The 15,455-nt window shown below is 38.0% G+C and overlaps 1 protein-coding gene across 8 annotated transcripts in view; it reads left to right on the plus strand.

Annotated features, from left to right (window-relative positions):
- The window catches only part of KIF13A (kinesin family member 13A), a 201,275-nt gene that overhangs the window by 118,839 nt on the left and 66,981 nt on the right, over positions 1-15,455 (plus strand). For all 8 annotated transcript variants that reach the window (XM_036026463.1, XM_036026465.1, XM_036026466.1 and 5 more), the window contains exons 5-9: positions 5,224-5,316; positions 6,213-6,393; positions 9,575-9,662; positions 11,280-11,414; positions 12,104-12,216. In XM_036026463.1, the coding sequence (XP_035882356.1) occupies positions 5,224-5,316; positions 6,213-6,393; positions 9,575-9,662; positions 11,280-11,414; positions 12,104-12,216 (610 nt within the window). The remainder of the gene's footprint in view (positions 1-5,223; positions 5,317-6,212; positions 6,394-9,574; positions 9,663-11,279; positions 11,415-12,103; positions 12,217-15,455) is intronic.

The raw sequence follows: 15,455 nt of genomic DNA on the forward strand, positions 1-15,455 counted from the left end.
AGGGGATCTAGAGAAATAGCAATAAATGATTCCCTTAAAATTTTTTTCTGAGAACAGGTTTCTCTTGTCTTTGAAATTGGATTGTCTCATGGAATTGTTGCAAAGCTGGAGAAACTTTTTTCAGGAAAAGGAGATGATCGCCTCCTTTTCTACACCAAAATGAATTACAGTAGATTGAAGATTTAAAGGGTGATTTAATAATAGATTCTAACTAAAATATATCCCCGACTTACAACGGCCAGGCACTACGGTAGAGGCTGAGCCTGCACTGCTGTAGTAAATCACACAGCAACCCCGTAGGCGGCACCTGCCGTCCGGCTTTCCCAACGGAGAAGCCAAACACTTGCCCTGGGTTACACAGCTGGCAAGGAGTAGAGTTTGAAAATAAAACTGCAAAAAGGCAAACAACAAAACTGGAAGAAAATGTGGATGAATACCTATATAATTTGGGATAATAATAATCCAGAAGTATTTTGCAAGCATAACATATACCATAGGTGAAAATTATAAAGGAAAACATGAAAGATTTGGATATGAAAGACCAAAAGGTTTTGCATAACAAAGAACAGTGTAAGACCAAAAGGTAAATGACAGGGAGAAATGTTTACAACACATGATAGACCAAAGGTTAATATCCTTAATATATGGGGAGTGATTTAAAATTAACAAGTAAAAAAATCAATGATGAAACCAATTTATTTATAAAAATAAACATAGGACCCAAATAGGGAAGTTATTAAAGAGTAAATACCATTGGGCATAAACTATGAAAGCGAAATTTTTAATCTAACAAAACAGGAGGAGGGTATTTTTTTCCTACTGACAGTCAAAACAAGGAAGAGTGATAATAGCTAGCTTATTGAGGGTGTAGAAAAAAGGACTCATGCATTACTAAAGGACTTAGTAATTTGATTTTTTTTTGGAGTTTTGCCTGGTAAAGGCAATAGAAGAGTGCACAAAGGTAAATATGTAAGGATATTGCAGAAAAAAAGAAAAAATAATAATCTGAATGTCCTTACTAGAAAACTGATTGTGTCAGTTAAGAATACCCTGGAAAGCTAAGCAGCTGTGAAACAATGTTCATACTGATGTATCTTTGCAGAGGTAGGAAAGTATTCATTATGTCTTGTCTTAAAAGAGAATAAATTTCCCTTGAGACAGAGCCATATAAAATGTTTTCCAGTCTCTATAGTATCCAGTCTTGCACAGATTTGTAAAAACACATGAATCTTACAGTAGTTCTTTATGTTTATCCTTTTATAAATTGTGCTTTAAAACAGTTATTTAAAGATGGAAATGAGAAAAATTCTTTCCAGAAACACAAAATAATTGTTTGCTTGTTTTTCATAGTCTATTTTGTGTTTCTCAGAATTTTTCTTTTCTGTCCTAGCTAAACTTTTATTAAATATGATAAAATAAATTATATTCTGTCTTCAAATGTAACTGTAAATATCTAACTCAAAGAACTTGACTTTTTGGAAAGCATTTGTATATATTTAGTGGAAATCTGAGAGGTTAGGTTTTTTTTTTAATCACATATTTTGTTTCAAGGTTTAAGAGGTTACTCTGAATGTCAGTAAAAGTATAATCTGTGATCTTTATTAAATCATCCAATTAGTAGGTACATATCATGGTGACATGTTTATTCACACCCCAATGCCTTATTGTTAACAAAGGATATTGTAGTCTTTAGAGGCTCATTAGAATTTCAAAAACAGCCAACTTTGACCAAAGTGTAACCTGTCATACAATTAAAAAATATTTCTTTTTAAGTTCAACACACAATATTTTGATGCCTCAGTCATCACTAATGAGAAAAGGGGCTCCCAATTAAATACACGTTAGGCCTTAGGGCAATGTCAACATAGGAATAATTCAGTAAGAGTGCCTGCTGTGTGCCGGGCATTCTGCTAAGATGCAACAACTCCTGTTTTTGAAGGAGCTCACAGTGCAATAGCAGAGAAAAAATACAGTGCAGGGGATGAGTTCTGGAAGATTGTAGAAAATACCGTGGAGACCAGAGAAGGGAGCAACTGATTCCCAGTGTCAGGCAGCATAAGTCACTGATTGTGAATGGGCATCAACCTTCACATTCAGAAGCCGATACAGACAAGACCCAGGCCTGGGTCTTGGGCAGATGGCTTACTCATTCAAAACCCAAGTCTCCTTATTGATCACGATCCATAACTACTATACCTGGGTATTGTAAGGATTCAATGATATAAATTGTGTAAGGTGCATTACAAATAGGACAATTGATAAAAATTAATTCTCTTCTTGGTAGCATAAATAATAATATTATACAAATTAAATAGGTTAATTCACATCCTATTTCGTATTTACAATAATTTGGACACAGGCTAAGCTGAAGTGTATTCTTCTATCTTTATATCCTGGAGAATTCTTTGATCATTTGGTTTATTTTTCATGCAATATTAGTATACGCATCCTGAGTTGGTTTTTTATTTTCACTTGACATATGAAAAACCTATTTCATGTAGTTCTGTAGCATTCTTTTTTCCAACTAATGATCTGTAGTTTAAAAGGCCATTTTTACCAAAGAAGAAGAAGCATTGTGAGTTACCCTAGAAAGAACGAGAAGATAATTCCTCATAACTCGAGCCTCCCAGCATTAGAAACCAGAAGTATCATGTTCCACCACCTGATGTATCCATTCTTGATTGGGGAACGACTTCAGGCTCTGCGCAGCCGTGGCGTCTGCTCTTGGCCACAGTTCTCTGCAGTTGAGTCCTTTCATCATCTCAAGCTCTTGCTTTTCTTTTACAAGTTGCTAAATATGAATTGAAATCATGAATTATGGTCAGGATGTTCAGCCTCGCCAAGTTTTAAAGTGTCTTGTCCTCCCCGTCCCCCACTCCCTTCCTGAGCGCTAGTTAACCAACGTGGACAATCAAACAGGATTGTTCCACTCAACTGTGTGTGCCAAGAAAGTGGTGCTTTTCGCATGCCTTCACATGGCATTTGGGTCTGAGGCCCACAGTCAGTTATCACGGGCCTGAGCACAGGCTGTGTTTTAATTCCTGATCTTCTGTGCTACAGGCTCATCTCCAGATTGAAGGCTGGCCTTTTGGCATGGACTTTGGGAATATATATGGAATACGGAAAGGACTTTTTGAAAATGTATGAGAAAAAAATATTGATGGGTATGAAAGGTCTGCAACAGAGTGTATTTTCTTCATAAGCACAAGGCTAACAAAAGCCGTTTTGAAAGTGTATTTAGTTGATAATCATTTGACAATACCTTATTCTCCTCAGAGTATACAGGGTGAGGCAAAAGTAGGTTTACCTGTGTTCAGTGGAAAATAATACAATAATTAATAAATAATAATACAAGAATGAACTCAGTGTTTTGCATAGTCACAATTGTAAACCTTGTGTGTGTGTGTGCACACACGTGCCTTTAGTCTTCTCAACAAACCTGTGTGTTTAGGAAAGCTTCTTACTATTGTACCTTTAAAAAACCCAGTATGTTCCACCAACATGTTTTGAATACTTCTCAGGTAACAGTGTCTGTGCTAGATGTTGGAAGTCAGAAATAGAGAATAAGGTTATATAAATTTGGTAAAATTTCTCCCAATTCACATTTTTACCTCAGCATCCATAAATTGATCTCTCTCTGTCTCAAACACACACACACAATTTGACCTAAGTTTTTATGTTATATGTACAGTCTGAACCTGAACTTTTTAAATGAACAATGTTTCTTAATTTTAGCATTATTTGCACACAGATTGTTTCATTTTACATGACTTATAATATTACATCATATAAAATAGTCACATTTTAGTTATCGACTCCTTTACAGATGGGCACTTAACCTGATTCCAGCTTGCAGTATTATAAATAATGCTGCCATGAGCATCCTTTTACAGGGGTCCCTGCTTTCTGTAGGGTAGCTGTGCTTGTGATTATGGGCAGAGTCCCTTTTAGAAGTGCTGTGAGGTTTTCCTTTAGAATGGCTGCATTTATTTATTCTTCCAGCATCTTATGAAAACATCTATTTCCTTAATCCAGCTATATTTCATATTGTCAAAATTTTATTTTTGTCAGTCTAATGGTTGAAAATATATCTAGTTTTTACTCACACATTTTTAAGAGTCCCATTCTTCAACCATGATATGTCACAGTATAACAAGGGACTGCTAAAATGAGATGCATAAAAGAGGAACATATACCCAAAAGCTTTTATTATGTTGCATTATTTCCAAATGTAAAAGGAACTGTCATGTAGGATAAAAAGGTTAAATGGACTCATTCTTTCAATAAATATTAAGTATTTTGTATTAGGCACCAGGATTATAAAGATAAACAGATTACAGTCTCTGGCATCAGTCAGGGTATTCTCATTTCCACTGGAGGTACTGAAAACCAGTAGTTTCTACAAATGCTGTATTAGTGAATGTTGAGGACTATAAATGCACAGCAGAAAGAAAATATCATTTTAATTCTCTTAATGATGGTGAATGAATGTCAGAAAGTCACCAGTTTCAAAGAGTAGTAAATACAGCCTTAAGTGTTTAAAAATATTTTCAGACTTTTAACTGTTCAGCTGGATACTACAGATGCTACCATCGCATTTATACTATGAAATGGCAGAACTCCCCTGAGAGCTGCAGTAAGCTGCAGACAGGCTCACTGAGGAGATCTTGTCCCTGAACCCCCTGTGAGAACACAAGTGAGAGGTGTCTGTGCTCAACACATCCCCTCCCCCAGCAATAAGCAGCCTCCCAGCACCTGGCAGGTACTCAGCACCATGCTTGGTGCTGAGGTACATGCATATACCAAAACGTGTAGGACATGGTTCCTCCTCATTGGAAGCTCAGAATCCAGATGGGGAAAGACAATTCATGATTAATGGCATTTTATACTGACTCATGAGAAGAAACTAAACCAGATTTAAACAGTGCTTCCATATGGCCTATAGACAATGGAAAGGAAACTTTAATTCCCTAGAGAAGAGTCTTACAAGGAAGCAGTGGGTAGAATCATAAGTTCTATGGGATTCGGGTACTGAGCTATGGTTAAGAAGATTAAATAAAATTGCACCCATTAAGCTCTTAATCCTTAGCCCTACACGTAGCAGGCACATAATACAGTTTTAACATCTTTTTGGAGTTAGAGAATACTGGTAACTGAGACTCAGTTATTAATACAAATATGTCAAGAAACATCACTTTTTCTTTATTTTCTTTTTCTTTTTAGGTCAAGAGGTAGTTTTCAAGTGCCTTGGGGAAGGAATTCTTGAAAAAGCATTTCAGGGGTATAATGCATGCATTTTTGCATATGGACAAACAGGTAAGTTGCTGCTTTTATTTGTAGTTAATATTAAATGTGCATTTCTTAAACTATAGAAATGAAAACACTTTGGGAAGCAACCGAAAAATGCTTCTGCCTTTGTGGGTTTAACTGAGTGAGATGATCAAAAGAACCCTCTTTTTGATGATTCAACAGTTTTGGTAATTAATTTCAGTGTAAATGAGCAAGCTAGTTTCTAACTATTAAATGCCACTTCCCTAAATTACAGTTTTCACCTGTATTTAAACTAGAAAAAATAATTGCTAGTTTCTCAGTGTGAATGTTATAGTAAAAACTAAAAAAAAAACCAAAACACCTCTTAGTATCATTTTATACAAAGGACTTTCACTAGGATACAAAACTGATAGTAGATCACTCAATGCAGGCTTGGGGCATAGTTGGTTGAAACAAGCAAAACAAAAACATACTAGGGTCTCAGCCATTTACTCTCTGAGCTGCCTTCATTTCAACTATAAAGGTGGAATAAATCAATAAATCACAACAATACTGCCTATGGTCACATTGCAAGACAACTAGGAGACTCAGATGAGAGAATATATATCAAAGCATTTCACAAACAAGTTACTTTTGGGCAAATATGTTAATATTTTGTAATGTATAGTTGATATTTATTGTACATACTGTTTTTAGTGGTTATATTTGTGTGCATATACCTGTAAATGAGCTGCCCTCTTGGATCTTACAATGAGAGTGAAACTAGAGGCAGTGGGTGTAATAGAAAAAAGAGTAACCTAGCATGAGGGCCAGGTTTGGGGGCCAGTTTTGCCACCTCCATTTTGTGACCTTGGTTGGTCTATGTAGGAAACTCGTATGGTTGAAGCATTACTTGTTGCTGCCTCTTGTATCCTCCTTTCTTTGTGCTTGCTCTTCTCCAGGCTCAGGAAAATCCTTCTCCATGATGGGCAATGCTGAGCAGCTGGGCCTTATCCCAAGGCTCTGTTGTGCTTTATTTAAAAGGATCTCTCTGGAGCAAAATGAGTCACAGACCTTTAAAGTGGAAGTATCCTATATGGAAATTTATAATGAGAAAGTTCGGGATCTTTTAGACCCCAAAGGGTAAGTTGGTGGTTGAAATTAAGCTTGTACTAGAGGTAATAATTTTAAGTGATCCTAAAGTTAAAATTGCAAGTGAACATATTTATTGGAGCCCTTGGTCATACTTTGATTTCAGTTCACTTACTGAGAAATCAGCAGCTTTGAAAGCATGTTGGTATACCCTGTATACATAGCTTATCCTACATTCATGTGTAAAGTTGCTTATATATGCCATTTTTTAAAGAGTGTTTACTATCGGTATTAAAAGTTGAATTAGAAATGACACAGCCCTGGCTGGCGTAGCTCAGTGGATTGAGCACGGGCTGGGAACCAAAGTGTCACAGGTTCGATTCCCAGCCAGGGCACATGCCTGGGTTGCAGGCCATAACCCCCAGCAACTGCACATGGACGTCTCTCTCTCTCTCTCCTTCCCTTCCCTCTCTAAAAATAAATGAATAAAATCTTTAAAAAAAATGACACATTGGACCTTCCATTTATGTCGGAAAGCAGCACTTCTGAATTGGAGATAAAGAGGTTGAAGTATTAAAACCACCCAGCCAATGCAAGTCATTCTCTTACCAGACTGTGCATTGGAATCATGTGGAGAGCTTTTCAGGGATATGCCTACCTGAGCCCCCCACACAGAGACCAGGAGTCAGTAGACCCAGGGGAAAACCTAGGCATCTGTATTTTTTAAAAAGTAGGTGATAGAAGCTAGATGAGTTTGATTCATAGAAGAGAGGACCATTTACTTTTTTTATTAATTTTTTTTACTGATTGAAATAATATATATTTATATAAAATTTAGATTATAAGCAAAATGTCAGAAGAAATAAAAATGATCTATAATCCCACCACTCAGAAATAACTGCTATTAATACTTTGGTGCATTTTGATCTCGTGTTTCAAATGTATGCTGCGTGTGTGTGTGTGTGTGTGTGTGTTGAAGTGATTCTCTAAATATAATTCAATATCCTGAATTTTCTATGTAACATAGTGAACACTTTCTCTTGTCACTAAAAAATATTTTTTAAAGCTTTTAGCAGCCGAATAACCAAGGGTATAAACAAACATATAGGGTCAAAATTGTGGGTGGGAAGGAAGTAACCCAATCTTAGAAAATGTTTACTTTAAAGATATGAACTATTTAATGCATATGAAAGAACATTTATAATACATGTAAGGTATAAAGAGTAATAAAAGCAAAGACTGCCCTACTCGCCATGTTTCTTGATAAATGGAACATGACCAATATTTTTGAAGCCTCCTATATGTTCTTTTAGATCCCATTATATTTCCTATCCTCCCCAAAATAATTGCTATTATGAATTTTATGTTTTTCATTAATCTTCCTCCTCTTTCAAGTTAACACATGATTTTGCATAGTTTTTAACTTTGTGTGACATCATAGTTACATGTGTCCCTTGGTGACTTGCTGTTTTTACCATCAGTGATTCATTTGTTCTGATATATGAAGTAATAATGCACTAATTTTTACTGCTCTTTAGTATTCTGTGGTGTGATTATACCATAATTTATTTACCCCACTTTTTATCCCTAGATAGTGCTGCTCTTTCTTGTCCAGTTCTCCTGGTGAACAAATGTAGGAGTTTCTAGGGAATATATCTCGGGGTGGAATTACAGGTCAAGAGATACTGAATCTTTAACTTTATTTGGTACTGCCAGACTGTTTTCCAAAGTGGTTGTACCACCCTACACTCTCAGCAGCAGTGTACAAGAATGCCAGATGTTAGACACCATCAAAAGCACTTGGTAGTATGTTAACCGTACTTTTTCTTGCTCATGAATGGCACTAAAGACTCTCTGGTTGTGTAAGCAGAGTGAGCTGAGTTCTGGATTTGTGTGCATCAAAGCAGCTCTTACAAAGATGTGCATTTGGTTTACCCATGTTTAGAGGACAGCAAAATTGCTTATTGTCACATTGAGTTTTTCATCCTTAAAGTTAGTGAAACCTATTTCGTAGGGTTGTAAGATTGAGAGGGGTAACTGAAAAGTTCTTAGGTAACAATGCTAAGGCTTTGGGAAGCACTCTTGGTTCTTAGTTCCTTTTTTCCACACTTGAGTGACTGTTTGAAAGGTGATTAATATCTATCACCTTGAAAGAGGCAGACATATACAATATAGTCATAATCTGTATCAGTTTGCTTTTGGTCTCAATTTCTGTTGATATGCTGTGCAAATGGGTACCAGACCAGGTTTGCCATTTAAAAATTCAAACAAGCCCTAAAATCTTCACCAGCAGAGCCAATTCTAAATGTAGGATAAATATCAGTAACTGCAAGCAACTGCTGTACTGTAATATCACTTTCTGTATAAAATTGTCAGCACAGAGCAGCATAAATCAATACAGACTTGTAAAACTAAATTAAAAATAAAATAAAGCACTTTAATATTGTTTATTGCTTGGTCAAAACTTTAAGATATTATTTACTGAGAATGTGCTTATTTATAGACGAGCCTTGAGGTTAAATTCATTTCTGGCACATTCTTTGCTTTGTCTCTTTTCTTTTTCTTTTTTTTCCACCTATGTAAAATTGAAGTTCATCTGCTAAAGCAAGTTGGCCCAACCTAGTATTCTGTGTCCTGACTCTTTAGTTTGGGAGTGGAGATAGAATTTTTAAATAATGTTACTTTAAATGGAAATCTGAGTGTAAAAGACATTTGTCATAATGAATACCGTCATGTTAATCTAAATAAAGTAGCTTTTAGGATATTTGTTGATTATTTAAAAAATTCTTTTGGAAAAGGGACTCATGGCCTTGGCTGCTGTGGCTCAGTGGATTGAGTGCAGGCTTCGAACCTAAGGGTCGCCTGTTGGATTCCCAGTCAGGGTACATGCCAGGGTTGTGGGCCAGGTCCATGGTGGGGGGCACACAAGAGGCAACCACACATTGATGTTTCTCTCCCTCTCTTTCTCCCTCCGTTCCTCTCTCTCTAAAAAGAAATAAACAGAATCTTTAAGGAAAAGGACATAGTTTTCAATGGACATAGAAAACTGGGTGGTGATTGCTGGGGCAGGAGGATATAAGGGGACTAAATGGAAATGGAAAAAATATAATGAAGATTATATATTTAAAAAATTCTTTTGAAACTGGCATCTTGGTTTATGAGTACTTAAAAAGAATGAAAAGGCTATGAGTTTTTTTCTGATTTGTTCATTCCTTTTTCCTTCCTCTTGAAGGAGTAGACAGTCTCTTAAAGTTCGGGAGCATAAAGTTTTGGGACCATATGTAGATGGCTTATCCCAACTGGCTGTCACTAGTTTTGAGGTAAGTTTTATCTTTTTTAAGTCTTTAAATAACTACAATAAGTTGAAGTATATAAGTGATGTTGAATACATTTCTATATGAATGCTTTGTAACAAATTTATTGGTACCATTCATGCTCTTCAAAACTCAGTAACAACACGCCCCAAACAGAAAAAGAGGACCTTGAATCTCACTCCTTGACCTGCTTTGTCGCAAAGGTTTTACAGCATGTCTGAGAGGCCCAGTGTTTTGAGCTTGCTGAATATTTTCACTAATACCACTTTGTTGAGATTGTTCTACTTAAGGTTGCAAGTGATGCCCATCTCGACAAATATAGACAGTGTTTGGTAGTTCATTCAACCCCTTCTCTTTAATAGGGTCTCCTCTCTTGGTTTTCATTACTTTTCACTCCTCTATTTCCTTTATTTTTAAAATCAATTCTCTCTACATTGATTGACTTGTCTCATTTTCCTACTTCTTGATTTTTATGCCTTCTTACATCCTGACTTGATGTTTTGCCCTTGTTTTTATTGTCATTGCTTTGGAAATCTCATAACACAAACTGCCATCTGTTGCTGAAGAAAGCCAACGAATGATGAACAAATACACCTCTTTACTTAGTTGTGCTATTTCTTTGTTATGGCTGTCCTATCATCACTCAGTGGGACTAAAATTAATGTGCAAAGTAACTCTCTAGCCATTTAGACAACATTTTTCAGATGGTTACTAGACTCATTGGAATGATCACTTTGTAAGTTATATTAATGTCTAATCACTTTGTTGTACACTTGAAACTAGTACTGTATTACATGCCAATTGTCATTGAAAATTTTAAAAAATTAAAAAGTAAGTGAAGACATTTTTAGTGTTGTTTAAATAAAAATACAATGTAGTCATTACTTTAAAAACACTCAGATTCTGAAATGAATGGAGACCTCTTTGGCGTAGAGAGGCTAAGACAGCACTAGTTCATAGCTCATCATGGTTGGGGTCAGTGCTCATCTCATCACTTATTAATAAGAGGCAGGGACCTTGTGATTTGTGTCCCAGCTCTGCCTCTTATTGGATGTGGGAAAAGTTATTTGACCTCTGTGAACTTTAGTATCCTTGTGTTTAAATCCATGAGAATACTTCCTTTATAAGGTTCATTCATCACACATTGTATGAGAATCCATGGGTTCCAAGTGTTGTAAGGCAGGTGTACAAAAGTGAATAAGGAAAATTCCTGGGAGAACACAGTGTTGGAGGACAGAGGCAAATAAGTGAGCAGTAGATAGCTACACAGAGTTGTTAAGCCCAGAGAGTTAGAATAAAATAGGGTAATTATTGTTATTGAGTATCTGGAGGGCTCAATACATATTAGCTCTTTTCTCCCATAGGACCTCATAAAGGAAAAAATAGGTAGTTAACAGAGAAAGAAGACAGTTGCGGGTGGGGAAGAATGGGGGCATCATTTCCTGCACTAGAGAGCACTGAGGGAGGTGGCAGCTGAACCAGGCTCGATGAAGGAGAGGCAGGGAGGATTTTATAGAAGGGTGGTGGCGAATGTGTCAGAGGATCATAATTAATACGTACACCTGTGGGCAGGACTGTTCATATATTTTTGCTTATAATACTTTCCTTATGCTTTGCCTCTAGGATATTGAGTCATTAATGTCTGAGGGAAATAAGTCTCGGACAGTAGCTGCAACCAACATGAATGAAGAAAGTAGCCGCTCCCATGCTGTGTTCAACATCATAATCACACAGACACTTTATGACTTGCAGTCTGGGGTGAGGAACTGGACAGAGCCTTTGGTGGCAGTAAAAGAACTCAAAATACCTGCATGGGTGATGTGTTTCATGTTTGGGTTCAGCTGCTGAGAATTTTGTGCTGGCTCTTCTACCAAGTAGAGCCAAGATTTGCTTACATCATTTAATTTTTAGATTCTTCTTTAATATATAACTTTTTTAAAAAGTCAGAGTTGTTGTGTGAACTCCCTAAAGAATACGATGATGTCACTGGACAGCTTTAAATATGTATCCTTTCATACTGAAATTCACCTGAAAAACACCTGAGTCTTACCTCATTGTCATTAAGGGATATTAAAGAGGAAACCACAACATTTAGCCTAAAGAACACTTTCTCAAAAGAAGAGGAATTTGACCTGAGTAAATAGGAATCCTCATGTCCTAGTATTTTCTCATAGGCACATAAAATCTGCAGCTTCCTGACTATATTCTGGAACGTGAAGTGTGTCTGCTTCCCAGCTGCCAAACACAATTCTCCATTACCACACCAATTTAAAGTTTGGCTATGAAATTGCTGGTCCAACTCTTCTTACCATTTAAAATCTTCTTGAGAAGTTTGCCTCGTTATACTGGCTGGCTGCTTGGGTTGCTCTCAGAGTGCTGATGTGTATGTAGAAATCTGTGGTTTTTGCATTCACATGTATTGTTTCTGTCTTGTTTCCTGCAACTAGAACTCTGGAGAGAAAGTCAGTAAGGTCAGCTTGGTAGACCTGGCGGGTAGCGAAAGAGTGTCCAAGACAGGAGCCGCAGGAGAGCGACTGAAAGAAGGCAGCAACATTAACAAGTAAGGTGGCCGGTGCTCACCTGGAACATCACATCCAGTGTACTGTGTGCCTGGGGGGACTTGGGACATAAAGGGTCAGATGGCTCTGATCACAGGTGTCTCGGGAGCTATGCCGCTTCAGTAAACTGTCGAGGAAAAACAACAGCTGGACTCTGTAGAGATGCATGAAGTTATTTAAGCTACATGGTGCAGCCCTGCTCAAACATCCTACAAATCTTTAGTGCATCAATGTATGGAATGTAGTGTTAGGTAAATGCTAATTATAATTTTATTAATAAAATCATATAGTAAATTAACTTTTCTGAAGAGAAAATCTGCTTTGAATCTCTTGGTAAGGCTAGTACTGTTTAAACATCAATACTTAAAAAAAAAAAACAAAGCTTAGCAGTTATTGAATAACTGCCATACTGAAATCTCACTATTTGCCTTGAGTGCCTGCAGTGTGCCCAGTGATGCAGGGAAGGCTGAGCACAGAGTGGTGCAGGGTGTGTAGGGGTTTGCCAGGTAGACAAAGGAGATCAAGGCATTTTGCACGGCACATGCAGCAAAGGTACAGACAAGTGAAGGACTTGCTCTGCCAGGAGTGCTGTACCCAGGATGGTTCCTGTTATGCGAGAGGAAGTCTCTCTCCTTTCCAGCATGAGAGGGAGCAGGGTTTGCATTGAAGAGGGTGTGCTCAAGCCAGATTGCCCCAGTTTAATCCTGCCTCCGCCACTTAAATAGATGTATATGTATCATAGGCAAGTGATTGTACCTCTCTGTGCTTCATTATTCTCATCTGTAAAATGGGAATAATAACAGTACCTACTTCATAGAATTGTTTGGAATTAAATGCCCATAATGTGCTTAGAACGATGCCTGGCATGTAGCACACAAACTGAATAAAACTAATTGTTGTAGCTATTGTTTTTATAATCCATGTAAACAGCATAATCATGATCTTTATTCCAAGTTCAGCAGAAAGCAGTTTAGTTTGTACTTGTAATATGTTTCTGTTGTGATATATTACTTGGGATTCTGTTTAGGACAGAAGGTAACAAGATATAATATATTCAGGAACATGCCTGTGCAGCTTGCAGTTTAAAATGACGTTAGCACATTAGAATTTTAGTATACACAAGTTTAAAATTAGAAGTCAGCCATTGCCCCCCTCTCTCCAATGGACACAGCCACACTCACTGCAAAGACTGCTGCTTTAGGGAGTTAATCTTCTAGTCATCCTGCCTCCTGCTCAAATAACAAAGGGTTTTGCTATATTTGATGACAAAGCATTGTAGACGCCAAGGCTGGCACTACAGCTCTGCATTCCAAAAATGAGCTCAGGACCAGGATGGGAAAGCAGAAATGGGCATGTGAGGGAGCAGGTACCAAAGAGAGGACTGTCTCCTGTCCTAGAGACTTGTGTGCTGGCATTGGGCCATGCTGGCCCAGCTGGCTGGGGCTGTGGGGAAACACTGGGGATTCTGTACTGTGAATTTGTGGGAATTCAGAGTATGGCCTTGATGTGTAATGATCACTAACTCTTACTGACCTCTTACAGTGCGCTAAGCATCTTCTGAATGCTCTATGTCGTAACTCATCTGATCCTCACATCAGCATTGTGAAAGGAATCTTTTACCCCATTTTGCAGATGAGGAAACCAAGGCAGAGAGCCGTTATATGATGTGTCCAGGGTCACAAAGCTCTAAGTGTGGATCATGGGTTTGGTTACAGGCAGCCTGGCTCCAGAGCCCAGGCTCACCACTGTGCTTGCTGTATTTGGCATGACCATGTGTTCTGTCTGCCTGAAAAGAGTTCTGATTGATACTTTTGTCCCAGAGTAAATATTATCATTGCCTCCTTAAATTTGGACACAAAATTATGTAGTGTCCCAAACGGAACTGCCTCAAGGCCACACGATAACATGATTTCGATCCCCCAGCAACTGGCCTGTTTCCCATAATGACTTATTGATTGAATGGAATTCTGTTAGCATTCCACTGTCTTTCCTTATTATATACTGGCTCTTTCATAAATGTGTGTGTGTATCCTCTACTCCTGGTCTGTGGACTATTGTCTTCATGTTTAGGTTTCTTTATAGTTTTCAGACCACTTTCACATGTGTTATTTTGTGTGAGGCTTATACTAGGTTTTTTTTTAAATCTCTGTTTAAAAATAAGGAAACTGGTGGTTGGAGACATTTAAGTAATACCAATAAAGCCAAGCAGATATTTTAAGCCTCTGTCATGTGTCTGACATTGCAGTAGGTGCTGGGGTGCAAAAGGAATTTAGATAGTGTTGTAAACAGAGTGCTGCCTTGCTGCCTCCCCCAGATGTCTCAGGTCCTAATTCCCAAATCTTGCACATAAGTTACTTTAGAAGTTAGAGGGATTTTGCAGGTATGGTTAAGTAATTAAGATTTGAGATGGAGAAATTATCCAGGTGGCCCTAATGTAATCATAAAGCTCCTAACAAATGAAAAAGGGAGACAGGAAAACAGTCAGAGTTGGACTGATGCCAGGTGAGGAAGACTTCAGCAGCCGTAGCTTGCTTGAAGATGGGGAAGGGGCCATGAGCCAAGGAGTGTGGGCAGCCGATAGAAACTGGAAAAGGCAAGGAAACAGATTCTCCCCTAGAGCCTCCAGGAGGAGTGCAGCCCTGCTGACACCTTGATTTTAGCCCAGTGAGGACATCTTGGACTTCTGGCCACCAGAACTACAAGATAATAAACTTGTACTGTTTTAAGTCTCTGTGTTTATGATTATTTGTTACAGCGTGATCACGGCCCTTGGGGAGCATATAGTTTAGGAGAACAGGAAGTCATTTCATTTGAAAAAAGTGAAAGGAAGAAGGATTTTGTTTTTGACTGGATACTGTTGAAAAATGCTACATAACCTAACATTTAAGCATGGAGCTATTTTTTATGACACCTTTATCAGCCTGTGGATGTCTGCCAGATTGGTCTTATGCTTTTCCCAAAATAACTGGCTAGAAGGGAGTAGAACTCCCTCAGAGCCCTTTTCCCTGAGCCTTAACCCAGGGCTGTTCACTCCACACATCTCCCCAATCTCCAAGCTGGTGCATACGCGCCAAGAGACCACTGTGGATCCAGGTCTCCACCAGTTGTCCTCCAAGTTCTTGGCCTGGCCATTGATACATGGTAACTGAGCGAATGGGACATTCTTTTCACAGTAAGGCAGTGCTATAACATCTGCACAGCCGTCTTAGAGACCTTCATAGAAATAGCAACTCACTATCGC

Source organism: Phyllostomus discolor, chromosome 5, assembly GCF_004126475.2.
Source record: "Phyllostomus discolor isolate MPI-MPIP mPhyDis1 chromosome 5, mPhyDis1.pri.v3, whole genome shotgun sequence".
NCBI classification, from domain to species: Eukaryota; Metazoa; Chordata; class Mammalia; order Chiroptera; family Phyllostomidae; genus Phyllostomus; species Phyllostomus discolor.